The sequence below is a fragment of the Chiloscyllium plagiosum genome, unplaced genomic scaffold (genome assembly GCF_037043375.1).
Source record: "Chiloscyllium plagiosum isolate Xiang-an unplaced genomic scaffold, Cpla_swu_hap1 HiC_scaffold_9, whole genome shotgun sequence".
Classification (NCBI taxonomy): domain Eukaryota; kingdom Metazoa; phylum Chordata; class Chondrichthyes; order Orectolobiformes; family Hemiscylliidae; genus Chiloscyllium; species Chiloscyllium plagiosum.
The window spans coordinates 90669718-90691792 of NW_028270147.1; the positions used below are offsets into that span (position 1 = coordinate 90669718).

The 22075-nt window shown below is 39.6% G+C and overlaps 1 protein-coding gene across 11 annotated transcripts in view; it reads right to left on the reverse strand.

Annotated features, from left to right (window-relative positions):
- The window catches only part of rasal2 (RAS protein activator like 2), a 393387-nt gene that overhangs the window by 91834 nt on the left and 279478 nt on the right, over nt 1-22075 (reverse strand). For all 11 annotated transcript variants that reach the window (XM_043699987.2, XM_043699988.2, XM_043699991.2 and 8 more), the window contains one exon: nt 9511-9629. In XM_043699987.2, the coding sequence (XP_043555922.2) occupies nt 9511-9629 (119 nt within the window). The remainder of the gene's footprint in view (nt 1-9510; nt 9630-22075) is intronic.

Sequence of the window (22075 nt, forward strand, 5' to 3'; positions counted from 1 at the left end):
GGTCAGTGAAAATGCCAGAAGGGAAAATTCCAAAAGTAAAAATGTGAACTTCTTTAGTTTAGATTGCAAGCTAAGAGCTGTGTTTTTAAAGTAGTTTGCTACAGTCCAAGACATTGGATGTGGACATCAAAATATTCCATGGCAGCGATTTAATTTTCACTTGTACAGCACTTCTGGTAATGCTACTCACTGTGCAAGAGGAATATCAAAGATAGCTTTTGCTTCAGTAGAAAAACTGTCTTTATAAAGATCTTGACTATAACATGCCTTTATTATGCTTTCCAAAGATCATGTAGAGAAATCCAGCTCACTAAGAACGATAACTGCTGAAACAGATAACCTTTTTCATTAAACAGTGAGGCACTCTGACCACGTGATCACTTTAATATCCTGTGGCTATTTTCTAAGCAAAAAGGAGATGCAATGTCAAATCAAGTCAATACAGAATCCCTTTTCATTAGAAACAAGCCAAGCTTTTCAGACATTGGGAAAATACTTCAGTCTCTTGAAACTGACATTTTGTAAAGCTGAAGCTGATCTAACAGCTGCCGTGCACAGAATACTGGATGTCTACAATACCAACATGGCAGTGGATTGGATAAATAGGTTACCAGACCTCATGTAATAATAAATACTAGAAACACAGTAAAAGCTCCTTCAGGCACACGACATCTGAAAGAGCACTTGCTCATGCAGGAGCAGCCAGAGATTTGCCTCAGTCTTCCTCAAACACTTTAAAGCCTGTTTTCCTATAATCACATATCTAAAGCAAAATTAATAATTTAATTAAACTATACGGCAAAGTGGATTTAAAAGGAAATTATTTATCATGTGATGGGAGATGGAATGGGTCACATGGCTAACACCGAAGGAGGTACGAAGAACTAGAAAGCAAAAACAATGTTTTAAAAGAAGGATGCCAGAAACTGGTCAGGTAAACTTGGACTATGGAGAGGAAAAACCGTACCATCATCACTGAGTAGACAGAAGACCAACATGATTCAAAAAGAGCATTTGATTTTGTGTGAAAAATGGTAATTATATTTTCAAAATATTTGAAACAACTGCAACCAGGGAAAAGGGGTAAAAACAAAAGGGTAAACCCACAGTGTAAGACCTAATGAAACATAATTGACCCACAGACAGTAACAGACCTGCTAATCATTTCAAGCATTTTCTGTTTTTAAACTCCAGATTTGCAATGGTAAACAATAAACCAGTCTAATGGAGTTGTGAATAGAAATGACAGAACAGCTGCTATCCAAAAAAAGGACAGAGATTTGGGGTGGGGAGGGGGGGGGGGGGGGGGGGGGGGGTGTGAGGTTGGAGAGGGGAAGGAGAGAGAGAAAAAACACAGAGAACAGAAAGAGGTGGGGCTCATTCAGAAGAGGACTACAATATCATGTCAGAAACGGAACATTATTAAAGAAAAATCATGTGCTTGTTTCCACAACAGCACTGGATGAAACCTAGAATTTCTCCAACTATGCAGTTAACCAGAAGGCAAGGAGAGAAAAGTAACTTGAACATTAAAATAAAAAATCTGCGAGGTAAAATTGACCATCTGGGAGGACTAAATTAGCATTTCCCAGAGAATCACTTGTACATTTCTCAACAGCTGCTAATGGAGCTGTTGAAAAAATCCTGCAATGAGAATTTTCAGACAGGCGCACAGTCAGGTGGACAGTACACTGGCACAAGGTGTTTATCAATTGTGAGCAGTTTCTAGATATGTTGCTGCTTTTACTCACATCTGACTGTTATCAGTCAACCCTGCTCCAATTCAAAACAGAAATTACAGAGAAGCATTCTACATAAAGGGAAATAGCAGTTCTCTTAAATTGTCACATAACACTAAATGGTTTGGAAAGATGCATTTCTGCATAGGTAAAGCTTTCAGTCATCCCTATTTGCAGTTTTATTATTTAAACCTAGGGAAATTGAACAGCCTGGAGACAGAATATTAATTAAGCATGGACAGTGAACTCTGAAAATGTATTCCCCATACCCACAGTCTGTGGAGTGAAATTTCACAATATTGCCCAAGATAAATCCTACATAAAATGTCTGCCTCCAAACTGCCCCGAGCAATAATCAACTGAGAAGACAGGATCAAAAGCAGACAGAAACACAAACAACCTCTATTTTCTACCTTTGCATTCTTAAAGATATGAAGACAAAATGGATGACTGTCCCTCATCTTTCAAAACAGTGACAACTAAATAAAAACACCATTTATTTCACAATCCTTCATGTTAGTCAATCACTTTCTGAATACAAGAAGCCCAAGGAAATACTGAAGACTCGAAAGGTGCAGCAGCTGATTGAAATTAAAAGCGTAATACCAGAACAAATGAATCTGCAGTCATCTGTTTTTTAACGTTGTTCATTTCAAACTAAACACTGCACTGTGCACAGAACACATACTTCAAACTATTTTACTGAGGAATACCGAGGGTTGCATTAAAACAGGCAATCACAGATGCTTAAGTTATTAGCAAATTGGGATCATAAAGAATAAATATAAAATAAACGATTAGAATTTTGACCTTTGAGCTCCATCACCAACTATCTGCTCATATCTTTCCCCTCTCCCCAACAAACTGCTACGATCAGTTCTGAAGAAGGGTCACTGGGCTTGAAACTTTAACTCTGCTTTCTTAACATATGCTGCTAGACCAGCTGAGTTTCTTACTATATTCATTTGGCTTTTGATGTTTTGGGAAGGCCTTGGTGGAAAATGCGTGCATACACTCCTCTTCCAAGGTTGGGGCTCCAATTGTGAAGACCACAGGGAAATTTTGTTTCCTCCCACACACTATTTGTGAGTGTTTTGCAAGCCTGAAAATAACACCTCCCTGAAGAGCTTGTGACCATGGAGGGGGGAGGAAGCCTGCCAAAGAATTGGGAACAGTCTGAAAGGTATTTTGGTACCTTTAAATGTCACTATTTGTAAATGTAGACATGTTTTTAACAATGATGCATCACAGGGCTCTGCCCTGCAAAAATAAATTGACCCTTACATTGGTCAGCTTTGTGCAATATCTGTTACGCATTAGAATAGTTTTCAAATTAAGAAAATGCAATAATACATTCTGTAATGTGAAATAAAAATTCTGTCAGTCTCTGCTGACATGTTTTACGCTGTAAGGTTAAAATTGACTAACAGCTCCGGCTGCTAAACAAAACTACTCTCAAAAGCTGAACAAGAATGCTGCACCTGCTCCACTCCCTTTTTAAAGGAAATGGGCACTATTCTGTCAATTTCAGCTGGAATCTCTTGTTATGACAACAGTCATTATGAATACTTAGCAGGGTTTAAAAGTACATATATGCTTCATCATCGAAGCTGGTTTAATGGTCCAAGAATGACAACCTTTTTCAGAGCATTAAAAGAAAGACTTTGAAATGATTTGTTTGTTTACAAACCCAATAGGCATTGGAATAGTTTCTTTTTCTTCTCACTATCAATGATTGTGTGTTTAAAGTCAGGTTTTTAAATTAGGTTGCTGGATATTTTCAAGACTTCTTTCTCCCCAGTAATTTTAAAATAATTCCATTGTGAATATATAGCTTCTGAGAACTGTACATAGTGTATACTGTGTACTGTATGACTGCCTATGAAGGATCTGTAAGTGAATGAAAGTGGTATAGGGCGAGGTTCAAGGGGCCTTTAAACAACGTTGGGGCTAATTCCTGTGCTGGGTAACCAAGGCAGGCCTCCTAACTGACTTCTGCACTATATTACAGCTCAGTAAATGAACTGCCAACATAATACCTGTGTGAAAAGCCAAAGGTCCTGACCAAGGCCACGAGTTGGAACTGCATTTTGGAAGGCACAAAAGTGCCTAGTTCAACTTTCCTGAGCCCACAAGAAAACTAGGGCCACTGTATTTATGTTGTTCATGTTGAGAAAACCCAATTAGTAAAGTTCAACTCAAATTTGTGGACATAGATTATCCAAAGTATTGTATATTAGACTTGTTAGCAGAACTGAAATAGATGGTAGAAAACACAGCAGTATACAAAGGTTAGCTAAAATGATAGAAAAACAAGAGCTGCACCTCTTTTTCAGACCGGAGGATTTTTCAGAGTAGAGCTCCCCAAACTCCACTACTGGAACCACTGCTAGTTTTGATATACTTTAAGCATTTGGAATGAGAAATACAGGGCACAACTGTAAAATTTAGAGATAATATTAAATTCAGAAATTAAGTAAGCAGTGAAGATAGAAACAGGCTTCAAGAGCACAATAAGGATGACAAAATAGATGGCAAAATGACAGTTGAACTTCATGTAAGTATGACATATTGCATTTTCAAAAGGAGGAATAAGGGAGGGTATCGCATGCTAAACAGTCAATTTTAAAAGATGATGCACAAAACAACTGAGGGATGTTTATGCATAAAGGTTGGGCGAGGCGATGGCCTAGTAATATTATCACTCGACTATTAATGCAGAAACTCGGGTAATGCTCTGGAGAACCAAGTTCAAATCCAGCTGGGGGAATAGGAGTTCAATAAACATCTGGAATTAAGAGTCTAATGATGTCCATAAAACGACTGTCGAGTGTCGGATAAACCCACCCTGTTCACTTCAAGCAAGGAAATCTGTCATCCCTATCTGATCTGGCCTACATGTGATCCAGACCCACAGCAACACTGTTGACTCTCAACTGCCATTCAGCTGTATAAAATCGCTAGAAAGTCTTAAAACAGGGATGAGACTGACAGACCATCTGGCATTGACCTGGCACCAGAAACAACAATAGCACAAAGTGCTTCATTATTAACATCTGTGACTAGTACTGAAATTGGTAGAATTACCTCACATACTATTATAGAATCACAGAATCCATACAGTGTGGAAACAGGCCATTTGTCCCATCGAGTCCACACCAATTTTTCAAAGAACAGCCCACCAATCAAGAAACAGTCTGACATAGTCACACCCATAGAATCATACCTCTCCATGTCCCAGATAGCACTATTACCAATGGCAAGGACAGGCCCAGCAGAGGTGGCATCAAAATGGCATATACAGTCAGAAGAGAGTTGGCCTGGGAGTCCTCAACAGTGACCTTGAACACTATAATGTCTCATGGCATCAGGCCAAATGTGGGCAAGGAAACCTCTTAGTAATTACCACAAACATTCCTCCTGTGACTGATGAATCAGTGGTCCTCCATTTTGAATAACACTTGGAGGAAGCTCTGAGGGTGGCAAGGGTGCAGAATACAGTCTGGGGGATTTCAATGACTACAATCAAGATAGGTTCAACAGCACCATTACTGATCAAGCTGGCCAACTCATAGGCAGCAGGTGGGGAGGGAACAACATTCTTGATGACCTCATCCTTACCAATCTGTCTGCCGCAGATGCATTTGTCCATGACAGTATTGGTAACAGCGCTTACTGCACAGTGCTTGTGGAGCCAAGGCTCTGCCTTCACACTGGTAATACCTGACATTGTGTCACACCACACAATCAGTGCTAAATAGGAGAGACTTCAAATAGATCTGGCAACTCAATACTAAACATCCATGAGGCAGTGTGGGCCATTAGCAGCAGCAAACTACACTCCAACAAAATCTCTCAACTTCATGGCCCAGCACATCCTCCACTTTATCATTATATTCAAGCCAGAGGATCAACTCTATTCAATGGAAAGTGCAGTAAGTCATGTCAAGAGCAGCACCAAATATACCGAAAAATGAGGTGTCAATCTGATGAACTTACCAAACTGGACAACTTGCACGCCAAACACCAGAAGCAGCAAGTGATAGACAGAGCTAAGCAATCCCACAAACAACAGATCAGATTGAAGTTTACAGTCCGGTCACATCCAGTCATGAATGGTGGCAGAAAAATCAAACAACTCACTGGCAGAGGAGGATCCATGGATATCATCATCCTCAACAATGGGTGAGCTCAACAAAAGCAGTGCAAAGGATAAAGCTGATGCATTTATAACAATCTTCAACCAGAAGTGCTGAGTCAGTGATCCATCTTGGCCTCTTCCAGAGATTCCCAGCATCATAGATCCCAGTCTTCAGCCAATTCAACACATTCCACATGATAAGGAAACTGTTGAAGGTACTGAATACTGTAAAAGACTATGGGTCTTAACAACTGAAGACTTGTGTTTGAAACTTGCCGCTCCCTAGCTAAACTGTTCCAGTAAAGCCACAATAATGGCATCTACCCAAAAATACAGAAAATTGCTCAGATATATTTTGTTAACAAAAAAAGCAGGACAAATCCAATCCGTCAATTACCACCTCATCAGTAAAGTAGTGGAAAGTGTCATCAACTGAACTATCAAGCAGCACCTTTGCAGCAACAGCCTGCTCACTGATACCCAGTTTGGGTTCCATCAGGAGCACTCTGCCCTTTACTGCAATACAAGCTTGGTTCAAACATGGACAAAAGAGTTGAATTCCAGAAGTGAGGTGAGAGTGACAGCCCTTGTCATTAAGGCCACATTTGACTGAGTTGAGGGCTAAAGGAGCCCAAGCAAAACTGGAGTCAATGGGAATTGGGGGGAAACTGCCATTACAAAACAAAGAACTGGAGGTCTGAAATGAAAACAGAAACTGAAGCAAGTCAGCAGTGCTGACAGCATCCATTGGAAGAGAGCAGAGTTAACCTTTTGAGTCCGGTGACTCTTCATCAGAATTCTGCTTGTTGAATCATACCTGGCACGAAGGAAGATTGCTGTGATTGGAGGTCAGTCATGTTTGCTCCTGAACATCCCTACAGGAGCTCCTCAGGATAGATAGTTTCTAATCTACCTGCTCACGGATTTCATAATACACCTCTGGAACAAGGACTTAAATCTTGGCCTCCTGGCTTAAAGGTATGGATGGTACAACTGCATCAGAAGCCCAATTCCTTAAGATAGTCTAGGCTCAACCATCTTCTGCTGCTTCATCAACAATTTTCCTCCATAACATCAGAAGTAGGGAATCTCGCCAATAACTGTACAATATCCAGCACCATTCACAACTCCTCAGATACTGAAGCAGTGCATGCCCAAATGTGACAAGACCTGGACAATATCTGGGCTGCACAGTGGGTAGTTACTTTCATGCCACAAAAATGCCATACCCAATAAAAAGGACACTCCAACCGCCATATCTTGACAACACTGAATCCCCTATCATCACCTTGAGAGTTACCACTGACCAGAAAGTGAACTGGACTCACCATGTAAATACAATAGATACAAGAGCAGATCGTAGGCTTAGAATACTACAGTATGTAACTTACCTTCTAGGTCCCCAAAGTCTGTGCACCATCTACAAGGCACATGTCAGGAGTATGATGGAATACCCCCCAGTGGATGAGTACAGTTCCAAAAACACTCAAGAAGGTTGACATCTTCCAGAACAGAGCAGCCACTTGATTAGAATCACATCCACAAGCATCTACTCCACCACCATAGACACTCAGTAGCATCACTACCTACAAGACGCACTGCAGAAATTCACCAAAGATCCTTCAGCAGCACCTTCCAAACCCATGACCAATTTAATCAGATACATGGGAACTCGATTACCTGCGAGTTCCCTTCCAAGCAAGTCACCATCCTTACACACAGAATTGGCAATTTACAGTCATTCCTCTGTATCCACAAGGGTTCTGTTCCTGAGTACACCACTGAATGATGAAATTTGAGAGTGTGGAGCTTGTTTAAAAAAACACGGATGTACGATTTTTGACCGCGGATGTTGTTTTTAGTTAGTTTTTTTGGCATGAATCTCTTTGGCAAATTCGTGAATTCGCAGAAACAAGATTTACTGTAATGCAGGGAGGTCAAACTAACATCTTACATAGGCTTAGCATTACTTGTGGACTTTACTTCTCTAAACCCAGGATTCCGTATGCTTTATTCACTCCTTTGTTAACCTGTCCGTCACCCATTTTATTCAGTCGGAGGACATGGACATCCCTGGCGGTTGGTGAGCTACCTCCTTGAGCTGGTGCAGTTCATATGCTGTAGGGAATTCCAGGATTTTGACCCAATGATAGTGAGGAAACAGTGATGGAAAAATATCCAGAATGGTTCCAGAATAAAGAGATTACATTTATGTGAACAGACTGAAGCAAAAAAATTATAAAGGCAAATAATAACAGAAATCCATGTCTATGCACTAAGTAAAAAAGGAGGAACAGTTTTTAATGGCCATTATTTTTAAGATGATTGATAGAAGAACCAGAAGTGACATGATGAAAAGCCTTTTTACACACTGAATAGTTAGGATTGGACAGGAATTCTGGATATAAATTTAATAGTAACATTCAAATTGGAACAGAATCAATCTTTGAAAAAGAAAAAAAAATTGAAGGGACATGAAGGAAGGGCAAGGGACTGGGATCATGGGTCTGTTCTGAGAATGAGCTGGTGCAGAACTGATCGATTAAATGCTTTCTTCTGTGCGATAATTTTCTATGATACAAATAGAATAATCCAACATTAATATCTGTTGTTTGTGCTATCTGCCTCATAGAAATCTTGTGACTGCTCTCTCTGCAAAATGGCAGTTAAACTGTAGTATGTGATGTTGCTGTACTTCATTGAAACATGAAATGACTGTCAATTGGGAATATTCTCCATGAGGAAGAAACAAATAATCCCAGAATACTCTTTGCCGTTCTGAAAAATTTGATCCAGTAGTAAGTTGCCCTTTACTACAACTGCTAAACAACAACATAATGTATGGGAGTCATGAGAAGGAGCAAAAGAAATGGCCATGAGTGTGGACAGCACATTTCTGCACAACGTTGATTGAACAAACTGAAATAGGTTTAATTTTCAGACATTGTCCAAAAATTCCTACTGTGGTCCTTTACTAATAGAAGAGAAATCCCTATGAAATGACCTCAGTATACTCCACTCTATTAATCATCTGTGAAACCCACAAGTTATTTTCTTCACGTAGCTCATGGGCTGGTTTGCTCAGCATTTGCCAACAGAAACAGTTTGAAACTCAATGAATAGGAATTGCACAATGCAGCAAGTGTATTTTAATGATTTGCAAGTGCACAAACAGCTCACTGCTGAAAAAAAGTGTATAGACTGCAAGAATACTAGTGTACAGTAAAAAATGTTCCCAATCTTTTAATCTTTTACTTCTGGAGGCAATGACTCAGGCGACATATTGTGGATCTTCTGCCGAATTGAGAAAGCTCAGACCAATCGTCCAACCTGTCAATAAACTATTATCATATTCCACAGTGATCTTGCTTTTCATTTGAACACCCTCACCTCCACACACAAACTTCCTCCTGCACAATTTCCACAAAGTGAGATAAGCTAAGTCAGAACCTAATCAGTTCTGGGCTTGTATCATGCAGTTACACACCATATTGTGAATTATGCATCCCAGAGCAATGGGCAATAAGAGAAATATTGGCTCAATTCCAAGTACATGTATACATGTGCAGAGATTGTACATTTAACACTCATCATTACCCGAACACATATGATAGTAAAATGATGATTTACCGGTCATTGTCAGAATTCCTGAGTGACGGCAGTATCTGGCGGAAGCTGGCATTGCGGTCAAGCTTTGGCTGACTCTTTGTTCGTTTAATAGAACCCTTTAGTCGTTTGCTGAAAAAACCCTACAACAAAAGGAAAAACAAAAATGATTAGGTACATGCAAGTAAAGGAAAGCTTATTTCTAAAAGGACAAAATGAAAGTAAGGGAAGCACTGGCTGAGTTATATTGACACAGATTATAAGAAAAAAAATAAAGTAACCAAAATTAAAGTAACACAAGATATTCTGTTATCAATGCTCAGGACATGGAACCACTAAATTGTTCACATTTCTCAAACTTTGGGAAATAATAATGTATCCATATGTTGCAATAAAAAAATGTGGTCCAATTAAAAATGATGAATAGTAATTGTACTGCATCCCAAAAAATTACTATATGCATTTTATCAAGTAACAAAATCTGAACTGGAATACCTGAAACTGACTACAGTGTTTCTTGAAGTCAGAAATTATATACATGTGCAGAGATTGTACATTTAACACTCATCATTACCCGACATGGAACGGAATTTTGGAAAAAGAAAGCATTTGTGCTATCATTGTCATCTTGACAAAGTTGTCTTTCACCCACATATTCAACAGACTAAACCAGTACGTAGGTCTACGTTAAATGTCTGTGTCGTGAAAAGTCAAAAAGCAGTTAGAAGTATATTCCAGGGCACTGTCACTGTCCCGAAATAGCAATTAGTCAGGAACCTTCCCAATGTCAGTACAAAGTCCAACAAAAAAGATGGGAAAAAGATATTTTAGTGAACCTAGACGGCCAGACATAATTTTCACTATTCTTACTGCTATCAGAGTGACACGGAACATGGAATGAACTGTATGGAAACAGCTCCAGCTTACATTGCTCAGCCAGGATTTTGTGCTTCACTTTATCTGTAGAATAATCAATACCAATGTTGATTAAAAAACTGTTCTCACGGGAGAAAGATATGGAACATATACAACTGACATTACTTGTCTTTCACAAATTACAAGTCATCTATTTCGAAATGCACAGATTCTAACTACTTGATCTAAGATCTCATGCTCATACAACTGTTACGTATTTTGCTCCAAAGGAGTTGACTAATTGGTACTCTTCAATAGTATGCCATACATGTCAGAATTACATGGCGAAGAAGCATAGAATGATACTACACAGAAGGAATGCACTTGACCCATGATACTTGTGCTCTTATAAAGCTATCTAATTATTCCTACTCCCTGTTCTTTACAAACACACTGCAATTTTAATTTTCAGTTTCAAGTATATATTCAGTTCCCTTTTAGAAGCTAATGTTAACTTCCACCACCCTATTAGGTCATAAAATTTAGATCATAACAATTTAGTGCATAAAATTGTTGTCATGTTACACTCATACTTTCACTAGTTACTTTGAATCTTTGTCCTACGATTACTAACCATTCAGTTGAGTTGAGGTAGCATGCTGCTTCCTTTAAAATGCAGTTTTTAAAACAGCGCCCCTTCAAGGTGTGGTTAATACGGTGATTGGTTTCTAGTGCTTTTTCAAATATTTGATTTACACACAATGCCTGGCTGTGGAATCTTTCCTGAAGTTTCCAATGCTGAAACTTAATCAGTGTTCTCTACCATTCAGCCTATTTTTTTTTGGGCTTTTGCACTCGATGCCATTTTTTATAAAGCAAAAGAACTCATTTATTTTTAACAGCTTTCTCAACTTGTTCTACTGTCTTCAAAGACTTGTTTAGGTACATCCCAAAAATACCTTTGCTCCTGAACTCTTTAAAATTGTGCCAATGTGTTTATATTGTCATTCTTCATTCTTGATCAAAAAGTAATGATTTTATATTTTTACATCCAATTTCATCTGCCATGTGTCTGCTCATCTCATCAGTCTGCCCATATGCTCCTGAAATCTGTTACTATGCTCCTTCAAGTTTATTACATTTCCAAGTTTGTTACGCCTGAAGCTTGAATTCATGCCCTGTATGCTGTTGATGGCTTTTGATCCTGAAGCAAGTAAGGCAGCAAGGAACATTTGTAATTACATAGTTTCTGATTCCGTAATTGTTTTCGGAAATATTTGAAACTTACTTTAAGAGTTTGTACCAATTGTAAAGTGATCAATAAGTTTTGGACAATGTGATCTGGTGACCCTTAACGTGAAATTAGTATTAAAAGGAAGTTCAAAGTCAGAAAATTTGTGGCATATAAAAAACAAGAGGTGGAGAGGAAAGCGAATTAGATTCCTGAGCAGTTAGAACATATAAATCTACAATTTCCGTAACTGTTCCTTTCCGAGTGTTGAATGCCCACAATTAGTTGAAACTTTATTGCTGGAACAGCACAGCAGGTCAGGCAGCATCCAGGGAACAGGAGATTCGACGTTTCGGGCACAGGCCCTTCTTCAGGAATGAGCAGAGAGTGTTCAGCAGGAGAAGATAAAAGGTAGGGAGGAGGGACTTGGAGGAGGGGAGTTGGAAATGTGATAGGTGGAAAGAGGTCAAGGTGAGGGTGATAGGTCGGAGTAGGATGGAGGCGGAGAGGTTAAGAAGAAGACTGCAGGTCAGGAAGGCGGTGCCGGGCTGGAGGGATCCGGCTGAGACAAGGTGGGGGGAGAGGGGATGAAGAAACTGGTGAAGTCCAAGTTCATCCCCTGCGGTTGGAGGGTTCCCAGTCGGAAGATAAGATGCTCCTCCTCCGCCTCCATCCTACTCCGACCTATCACCCTCACCTTGACCTCTTTCCACCTATCACATTTCCAACTCCCCTCCTCCAAGTCCCTCCTCCCTACCTTTTATCTTCTCCTGCTGAACACTCTCTGCTCATTCCTGAAGAAGGGCCTGTGCCCGAAACGTCGAATCTCCTGTTCCCTGGATGCTGCCTGACCTGCTGTGCTGTTCCAGCAATAAAGTTTCAACTTTGATCTCCAGCATCTGCAGACCTCACTTTGCCCACAATTAGCCATATCTTACAAAGCTAAGGCAGTTCTAGTAGCTACCATGACAATTGAGAACATACAGTTCAGTAGTTTATGAAAAGAAGTGCGCCATTTTGGGAAGACGAGACAACTTGAACGCTGTTTACATGGAACCCTGCTGCCAGAAAAGAGTGTTTGAATGTAAGAGACTGGAGCTTTCCTTGGAAAACTATGTACTTGAAGATGGGACACTATAGGTAGAGATGGCTGTCTTGAAAATCAGTAAATTGAGCAGAATGCAATCCCTCCCCCAGGGGCTGCTTTGGAGATGTGCAACATTTAAGTGGGATACAGGATGCAGAAAGGTCTGGTTGAGAAGGTTGAAGTCAACGAGCTTCTTTCCCAACTTCAATTTATACCTTTGAGCGAGAATTAAAGTCCAGTTAGAGGCCTCTTCCAGCTTTGCTGGTATTCAACAGTGGTGAGTAGGACAATCATGATATAAACCAAAATAGCACCGCTGGCTCCAGGGAGGATGTTGTCTGTCATTTAGTGCCTGATTGAGACACTCAGCATTGAAAAAAATGTGTATGAGGGAGGGGTCACTGAAAGCTAACCTGCTTGATTTTCGCCAACACCTATGCCAACCCTGAGCATTAACAACCCCCTCTCCACAATCCCCTCCCATCTTCAGAAGTGATCCGGATTTGTCTTATTGGTCCCTCCTTGGTCACCTTTCTTCCATCACCAACAGTTACTACTATCACCAAAGCCAACACAACAGCAATGAGGAATGTCTGGCCTCTGATTGGCTGACACCTCTTAGGGACTGGGTTTCCTTAATCCTGAGCAAGCCCCATCACTTATCATTTACGTATCTGAGTGGAACTTCATATGTATTTTGTGACTATTAAGTAGTCATCCTTTATCTGAACTTGAACTATGTTTTAAGTCTCGTTGACTGCTTTGGAGTTTGGAGCATCACAGTTAAATTATATCATAGATGTACAGTAGATTTTGTGGTATAGTTTACTGGCCAGCTGCTGACAGAAGCATTGGCAATGGATTGATTGTAGTCATGGTTGAAAACAAGTTCAACATAAACAAGGGATAAATTCTAAAAGCTTCCTCCTGGATTGTTTTCTTGCCAAAAATCAGAGCTACAATGCAAAGCAAACCAACTTGAACACTAAATACTTTTAAAAACTCAAGAAGAAAAGGAAATAAATTTCAACAAATAAATGACAAGCAATTACTGAAAAAAACAATAGCAGAAATACTCAAGTTTCAATATCAATGATAATTCAACTCCGTTACCCTTTCACGTTTTATGTTGTCAAAACAGGTGATTAAGTCCAAGATTTTGTTCTCTAACTCAAGTCCTGAACTCACCACAGAAAAGCATGTAGCATATTCTCTGACCACCTTTCAGTCTCGTATAAATGCATAACATTATGAAAAAAAAATGCTCAAAAGGGATGGGCATTTTCCAAAGTTCTGGAAAACAAGCTTTATCATAAATGCTGATATGGTATTGAAAAACAATGCAGAACATTTAATATTATTATTATTTTGCAACTAGGTAAAGGTTATTGGCAGAATTCAGCATAATAATCACAAAAGCAAAAAATGTATATCAAGTATGAATATGTTGCTCATACATAATAGAGTTCAGTCACCCTTGTAGAAGAATAAATCCTCCTGAATTAAATGAAAAAGGTAGTCAAACCTTAATAATGGATCTTATTAAATACTTCAGCACTTCATGCAAGCTGAGCCATATTACTCTCTAAGTCATATAGTCAGCCCAGTAAAAGGCAATTAATATGACATTTGCAATCAGATTTACGAGTTATTGCCTGTGTCTGTGTTTATCGCAAATTTGTCCAATGCACACAGACTAAGGTTTTAAACTCTTCCAACAACTGCTCTGGGATCCAATCTGCAATATGTCAGTTATGCTTCAGGAAAGTAATTTGTAAATACAACCATCTATTTGAATAGAATTTTGAGTAAACTTTTAGTGAAGGAATGAGATAGAACCTTATCATTTTCAAAATCAGCATGCTAATCAGATAGGCTGTAAAGATTACCGTAAATAAATCATCCTGCTCAATTTGATTAAATGTATAACAAGAATTTGCCAAAGAAAATGCAACATGCCATCAAATGAATACTGCCATACATTCTCAAAGACTGTAAAAAGGTAATCTTGTACAATGGAGTATTTCAGGAGGATATGCATGCTGCACCTTAGAACAAAAAAACTATAAATTCCATTTGTACAGTAAGGAAGAAAGTGGGAGCGAGAGACAGAGCAATACAAGGGTACGGCATATATAGACAGAAGCAAGAAAATGGGAGAGAACAATGGGAAAGGGAGAGAGAAAATGAGAGTGTGAGAAAATAGAGAGAAAGAGAAAGTGGGGGAAGAGAGTGAGATGGAGAAAGAGATCGAGGGAGGGGGACCGAGGCAGAGAGAGGGGACGATGGCTGTGGGAACAGGCTTTGCTGTTAATAGACTGTCTTTATTATCCCAGTGGCACCGTAGTCGAGTTGTGGTCATTGCTGTGATAACAAAGTCTCCAAAAAAGGTGTGTTTATCGAGCCAAATGTCAGGTTAAGTCCAGGAGCAGAGCCTGGTTGACAGATCCAGTGGGGAGGTTCAAAGGGTGGAGATGCACCTACAGGAGGGCATAGTGAATCTCCAAAGGAAATTCCCTCTTTTGGATAACACCAGCCTGCACAGTAAAACCTGCCAGACTAACCACCTGCTGACTGATTACTCCTACCATGGGTAAAATAGCAGCATAAGTGTAAACAGGCAATGAAGAAGCCATTAATAGGCATGCTGAGTTACTTACATGATCAAAGGGCAGGCTGCTTAACTGTTTATTCCTTAGATTTTGTTACCTGTGTTATCCTGTAAAGTGTTATCCTAATTTGGTTATTGAATTTAAGTTAAATTTCCCATTACACAGGAGTTGGGGTGCTACATCTGAGCTGCACTATTGACAATTAATCATTCCATTAAATCAAACAGAAACAATTCCTGAATTCGAAAATGTTAAAAGCTCCTAAATGAAATCACTACTCTCACCCCAATTAAAACACATAACTGAATTAGTTTTAAAAGTAAATATTCGAAGATCCTAGCCTGCATTCTAAAATACACCCCATCATGGATTCAGCAAAGTGATATTACTGGATCGTGCAGTCATGTGTCAGGGACTACCCTGGCAGGAAATTGACCTAATTCAGAAATTATCATCTACAGATGAGAAAAATGCTATAACATACAAAATATTCATAGAATCGCTACAGTGGGGAAAAAGCCTGTTGAGTCCCCACCAACCCTCCTTACCCTTTCCCTGTAACCCTAAATTTCCCAAAGCTGATCTACCTAGCCTGCACATTCCTGGATACTGCGGGACAATTTAGCACTGCCAATCTACCTAACCTGCAAATCTTTGGACTGTGGGAAGAAACCAAAGCACCTGGAGGAAACTCACGCAGATACAAGGAGAATGTGGAAACTTCAACAGGCAATTGCCCAAGGCTGGAATCGAGCCCAGGTCCCTGGCGCTGTGAGGCAGCTATGCTAACCACAATTCTAACAAATGAGCCACCTACAATTACAGATGACTCCAGTTTGAGAAAAATCACTATGATTGCCATCCACTAATAAACGCAAACACTAACATCATAGTTAAATGCGAACTAATTGAAAAACGAAGGGAAAATTTAAAAAGCTGTTTATATAATGATTTTCCTGATGTTGAATATCCCAAGGCTCTTTACAGGCAATTATGTACTTCTGTCATGTAAGAAAAATAGTAGCCAATTTGCACAGAGCAAGTCTCCACAACCAGCACTGTGATAGTGACCACATAACCTGTTTTCGTGGTGCTGGATAAAGGATAAATAATGGTCAGGGCCCGAGGGGATGTCAACTGCTCTTCTTTAAATAAATGTTATGGAATTTTCAACATCTCCACTCTCTTAGTCCTGCATTGAAGTCATTGGCTGGATTTGGTGGCCAAGATGCTGGTGTGTGAAGTGAACTTATAACTGTGCAATTCAAAAATAACCATTACTCACTGAGCCACAGGTGCAAAGTAGGGACATAAAGTGGTAGTAATGGAATTTCTAAAAGACAATTTACTTGCAATAAACTTGAAGGCTTGAGTGTTGAAATAATCTGCTGAAATAGAGTAGTCCCATTTACTAACCACCTATTAACAAAATTCCTGCAAATATGGACTTTCACCATTATACTATATTAAAGCATTGATGTTCAAGAACATTGCTGTTTGTCAGGGTTAACCCCTATTATTTTAACATCCTGTGCGAATTGTCTTCAAATAATCCGGTAAACTTCAGAAAAAGAGTGGCCTTATCTTTCTCCTGCACAACCGATGTCAAATTCCGGGATGATCAAGAATGTAATGTGATTGCTGCCTTCATGCTAATCTTATAAAGGGAGAAAAATAATGGTTTTTCATATAACACCTTTCGTATTATGAAACATTCCAAACGCTTCACGTGAGCTTTATAAAATAATATTTGATGCAGACCCATATTTGGAGACAAAGATAGATAAGGAAAAAAGCTTGGTTCAAGAGGTAGGTTTTTTTAAGAATAGCTTAAAGGAGGGGGGAAGAGACAGAGTGCAAGTGAGAGAGGAAAAAAGAGAGGTAGGAAGGTACAGCAGTTTAAGAAGGAAATTATTGAGTTTGAGGCTAAGGTAACTGGAAGCATAGTCACCAACAGTCAAAGAAAGGAAGACCTACAAGATTTCATTGGGAAATGTTATTGTGTGCATATACATACTAACATTTATTGAAACCATTTACAGCTCTTTCAGACCCAGAGATGTTATTTCTTTAATTGTTCAACTTCAGTGTCGCTTCTTATGCCTTGCACCACTTTTTCACATTTCATCACTCCCGCAATCCAATGTGCTTTTTGTTTTTTTTTCACCATATTTTAATCTCCTACATTTGAACATCTTTTCACACCTGCGTACTTGTGGAAATGCTGTTAAATCTTTAAAAAGAAAGGCCATCAATCTTCAACTCTGCTTCTCTCCTCACAGGTGCTGCCTGACGTGCTGACTATTTCCAGCACCAACAGCATCTTAATTCAGTTAATTCTTATCATCTTGGCTAAAACAGGTAGCAGCCAAAAACAATCAAAGGCTTTCTCTTTGGGCCAAAGCCCACAACACAGATTACTATATACCACATTAAGTGAAGGTTAGTTACTCAATGTAAAAATTAACAAAAACAAACAAAATATTCCGCATGGGCATTATATTCACAAGAGGAAGGGAGAAAATTAGCCTCATGAAATAAATTATTCCTACTCCACATTTTGTTAACTAACATTTTTGGCATGGGAGTAGCAAAGCTTTTCCCCAAAAGCAACATCATGTCCACTCACTGACTAATTACTGTGGCTACTTGCTAGAATTACACGGAATACATAATTGTGAGATTACTAGAAAATAATGCACTAAGCGGTATGTTGTTTGTGGTTCGGCACAGTAGCTCAGTGGTTAGCAATGCTCTCACAATGCTAGGGACCTGGGCTCGATTCCAGGCTCAGGTGACTGTCTGTGGGGTGTTTGCACATTCTCCCCCTGTCTGCATGGGCTTCCCCTGAGTTCTCCGGTTTCCTCCCAAACTCCAAAATGTGCAGGTTAGGTGAACTGGTCATGCTAAATTGCCCACTGGTCAGGGGTAAATACAGGATAATGAGGTAGGGGAATGGGTCTGGGTAGGCTGGTCTTCGGAGGGTCGGTGTGGACTTGTTGGGCTGAAGGGCCTGTTTCCACACTCTAGGGATCCTGTTCGATATAAAAAGAAAACAAAAACAAGACACTCTCCATCAATTCCCAACCACTAGAGGGAGCTTCACACTACCAGACATAGAGATTTGTTTCTCTACTGCAGGCAAATGGCATCTGAACGGTCCTGCGGTCCAGTTCAGGGTAACCTCAAAAAGCAATAAACAAGTCTTCAACGTAGGTAAGAAAATAATTGTTAAAAAGGGAGAAATAAATAGCTTTAATAAATTGCATATAAAGCTCTGACTCCCAAGGAATCTGGTGGAATTAACAGGATCAAACATCATAATACGATGCATTTATCGTCTGGTGCAGAACTGATATATTACTGAGAGGCAAGAAAAGATTGCTTTGCAGCTCAAAATTTAATATGTTTACAAGCATGAGTGATTTGAGAACATGTTCTAACACAATTCAAGAAAACTAGTTGGCTCCTTCAAATATTCATTACTCAAATTGCAACTAATAAATTGCAGCAGACGGATGATATACAATCATCGTGACTAGACTATGAAAAATAATTAATTAACTGTGAAACAACTCAATAAATTCAAGGTGTAATAAAAGCTGTATGTGAATCAACATTCAGGGAGTCACTATTGACCAGAAACCATCCTGGGGATTAGGACAAAAGCCAGTCAAAAACTGGGAATTATGATGCAATTAACCTCCTTGCCCTCCAAACCGTAGGCAGCACAGTGGCTCAGTGGTTAGCACTACTGTCTCTCAGAGCCAGGGACACAGGTTCGATTCCAACCTCGGGCGACTGTCTGTGTGGAGTTTGCACATTCCCCCAGTGTTTGCGCAGGTTTCCTCCAGGTGCTCTGTTTCCTCCCACAGTCCAAAGATGTGCAGGCTAGGTAAATTGGTCATGCTAAATTGCCCATGGAGTTAGGTGCATTAGTTAGGGGGAATGGGTCTGGGTGGGTTACTCATCAGAGGGTCGGTGTGGACTAGTTGGGCTGAAGGGTCTGTTTCCACACTGTAGGGAATCTAATCTTAAATAAAAATGTAGGGAATCTAATCTACAGAGGAGGAAGTTCTGGGTGTCTTGAACACATAAAGGTAAGTAAATCCCCATAGCCTGATCAGGTGTACCCTAGAACTCTGTGGGAAGCTACGGAAGTGATTGCTGGGCCTCTTACTGAGATATTTGTATCTACAAATAGTCACTGGTGAGGTGCCGGAAGACTGGAGGTTTTCTAACGTGGTCCCACTATTTAAGAATGGTGGTAAGGACAAACCAGGGAACAATAGACCGGTGAACCTGACATCAGTGGTGGGCAAGTTGTTGGAGGGAATCCTGAGGCACAGGATTTACACATATTTGGAAAGGCAAAGGCTGAATAGTGATAGTCAACATGGCTTTATTCGTGGGAAATCATGTCTCATGAACTTAATTGAGTTTTTTGAAGAAGTAACAAAGAGGATTGATGAGGGCAGAGTGGTGTATATGATCTATATGGATGTCAGTAAGGCATTCAACAAGGTTTTTTTATGGGAGACTAGTTGGCAAGGTTAGATCTCATGGAACGCAGGGAGAACTAACCATTTGGATACAGAACTAGCTCAAAGGTAGAAGACAGAGGGTGGTGGTAGAGGGTTGTTTTTCAGACTGGAGGCCTGTGACCAGTGGAGTGCTCCAAGGATTGGTGCTGAGTCCACTGTATTAAAAAATGATGTGGATGTGAGCATAAGAGGTACAGTTAGAGAGTTTGCAGTTGACACCAAAATTGGTGGTGTAGTGGATAGCGAAGAAGCAAAAGAAAATGCATCAACAAGGTTAATCAATTTTGTTGCTTAATCAATCTGACTTTGGATCAGACTGCACTTCCAAAATATGGTCAGAAGCCTCCTTCCTTTTGCTCCCAACCAAGTGGACCAAGATTTGATGTATCCTCTCAAGGGGAATGACATGTATCAGTTGACAGTACAAGTTAATCTATAATTTTATTATGACGTGGAGCTTTTGGTGTTGGACTGGAGTGGACAAAGTTAAAAATCTCACAACACCAGTTTATAGTTCAACAGGTTTATTTGGAAATACCAGCTTTCAGAGCACTGCTCCTTCATCAGGTTGTCATCCCGTTCCCGCCTCAGTCGAAGCAAAACGCTCAGAGACACAGTATAGTTTTCCTCCATCATCTTTATTCCGGGCCTTGGAGGGAGAGAGAACAATCGCCCTTGTGCACAGAGACACAAGTTCTCGGTCTTCTCTCGAACAGCTTATTCTTAATGAATTATTGAGTGACTTACAGGGAGCAGCAATCCAGATCAAGCAACATTCATATTGATTGGGCGACTGTTACAATCAGCAAGTGTCAATAGAAAAGATTAAGCCATCTGCTGTTACACAACAAATGTTCTTAACCTTAACTGGCTTCACGTAATGAATACTTTTCACCTTGTTAACTGGCTTTACAACTGAATTCTTCTTCATCTTGTTAAATGGCTTTACATAATGAATGTTTTTCCATCTTGTTAACCCACTACCCTTGCCTTCAGCATCTCACTGTTTACTCCAAGTTCTTATCTGATCCGAATCCTGCTAGCTGAACCTTTTGTTTCACAAAAACTCAAAACTTAACTCTTTCCATACCCGCTCATACCCTATATGTATTCTCAAGGTAACTATTGGGGCAGGATCGTATGACACAGAATTTATAGCAAAAAGTCACAGTGTCATGTAATTAAAATGATATATTGAACAAACCTAGATTGAGGTTAAGTCTTTCATCCTTTAGAATGGGTTGCAGATTTCAGTTCAAGAACTGAAACCTACCACCCATTCTTAAGGATGAAAGACTTAAGAGCAATCTAGGTTTGCCCAATTTGTTATTTTAATTGTAAGACACTGTGATCTTTTGCTATAAATTCTGTGTCTTATGATCCTGCCCCACTACTTAATCAGTGAAGGAGCAGATCCCTGAAAGCTAGTACTTCCAAATACACCTGTTGGACTATAACCTGGTGTTGTGATTTGTAATTTTAATGTCCAGTTTATCCTCAGCTTTATTTGTTTGTTTGCTTATATTTGTTCAACACACACTTAAGAGAATTTCCTGACTGCATCAAACTGTGAGCAGAATTGACATTGAGGGATGGCAGTTATTGAACTTGTTAACCGTGTTAGTTAAATGGATTGCTTCCTTCAGGCCTTGTCTATAGAATACATGATGAAAGTAGTATTTTGAGCAAAATACACTTGAATGTTGAAAATGTTTTAATCATTGCAATTTGAAATGATTAAGTTGAATATGTACTATCAAACCGTGTTGCTTGTTTGTGCAGACACACCAAAAGATTTTCATCATTTAATCCATGGTTTAATTGTCTGTGTAATGTTATCAGTGTTTCTGGCGGAGTTGGGTACGGCAAAGAGCAGTTGATACCCGAGTTAATATCTGATTTCCCAATGCACTGTTTTTGATGGCGTTATCAGGGAATGGGATTAATCAACTTATTTTCTCAACACTGATTTGTTTTATTTGAAGGACTGTGCTCAAACAATCTGTTTTCCAGCTGATCCTGATCCTGACTCTGAGCGAATCTGTTCAAAAGTTCCACAACTGAAGATGGATTGTTTGCTATGTTACTAGTAGAGACAGTTAAATTACTGTGGCATTTTAAAAGTAAAAGAGGCTAGGCCAAGCAGACACAACAGGACTTTAAGAAATGTTGTTGTGGAAGCATGCTGCTACTGAGGCGATAGATGGGAAATAGACAGATCCCAAGTATTGAGAGAAAGAGTGAGCCAGCGACAGACCAT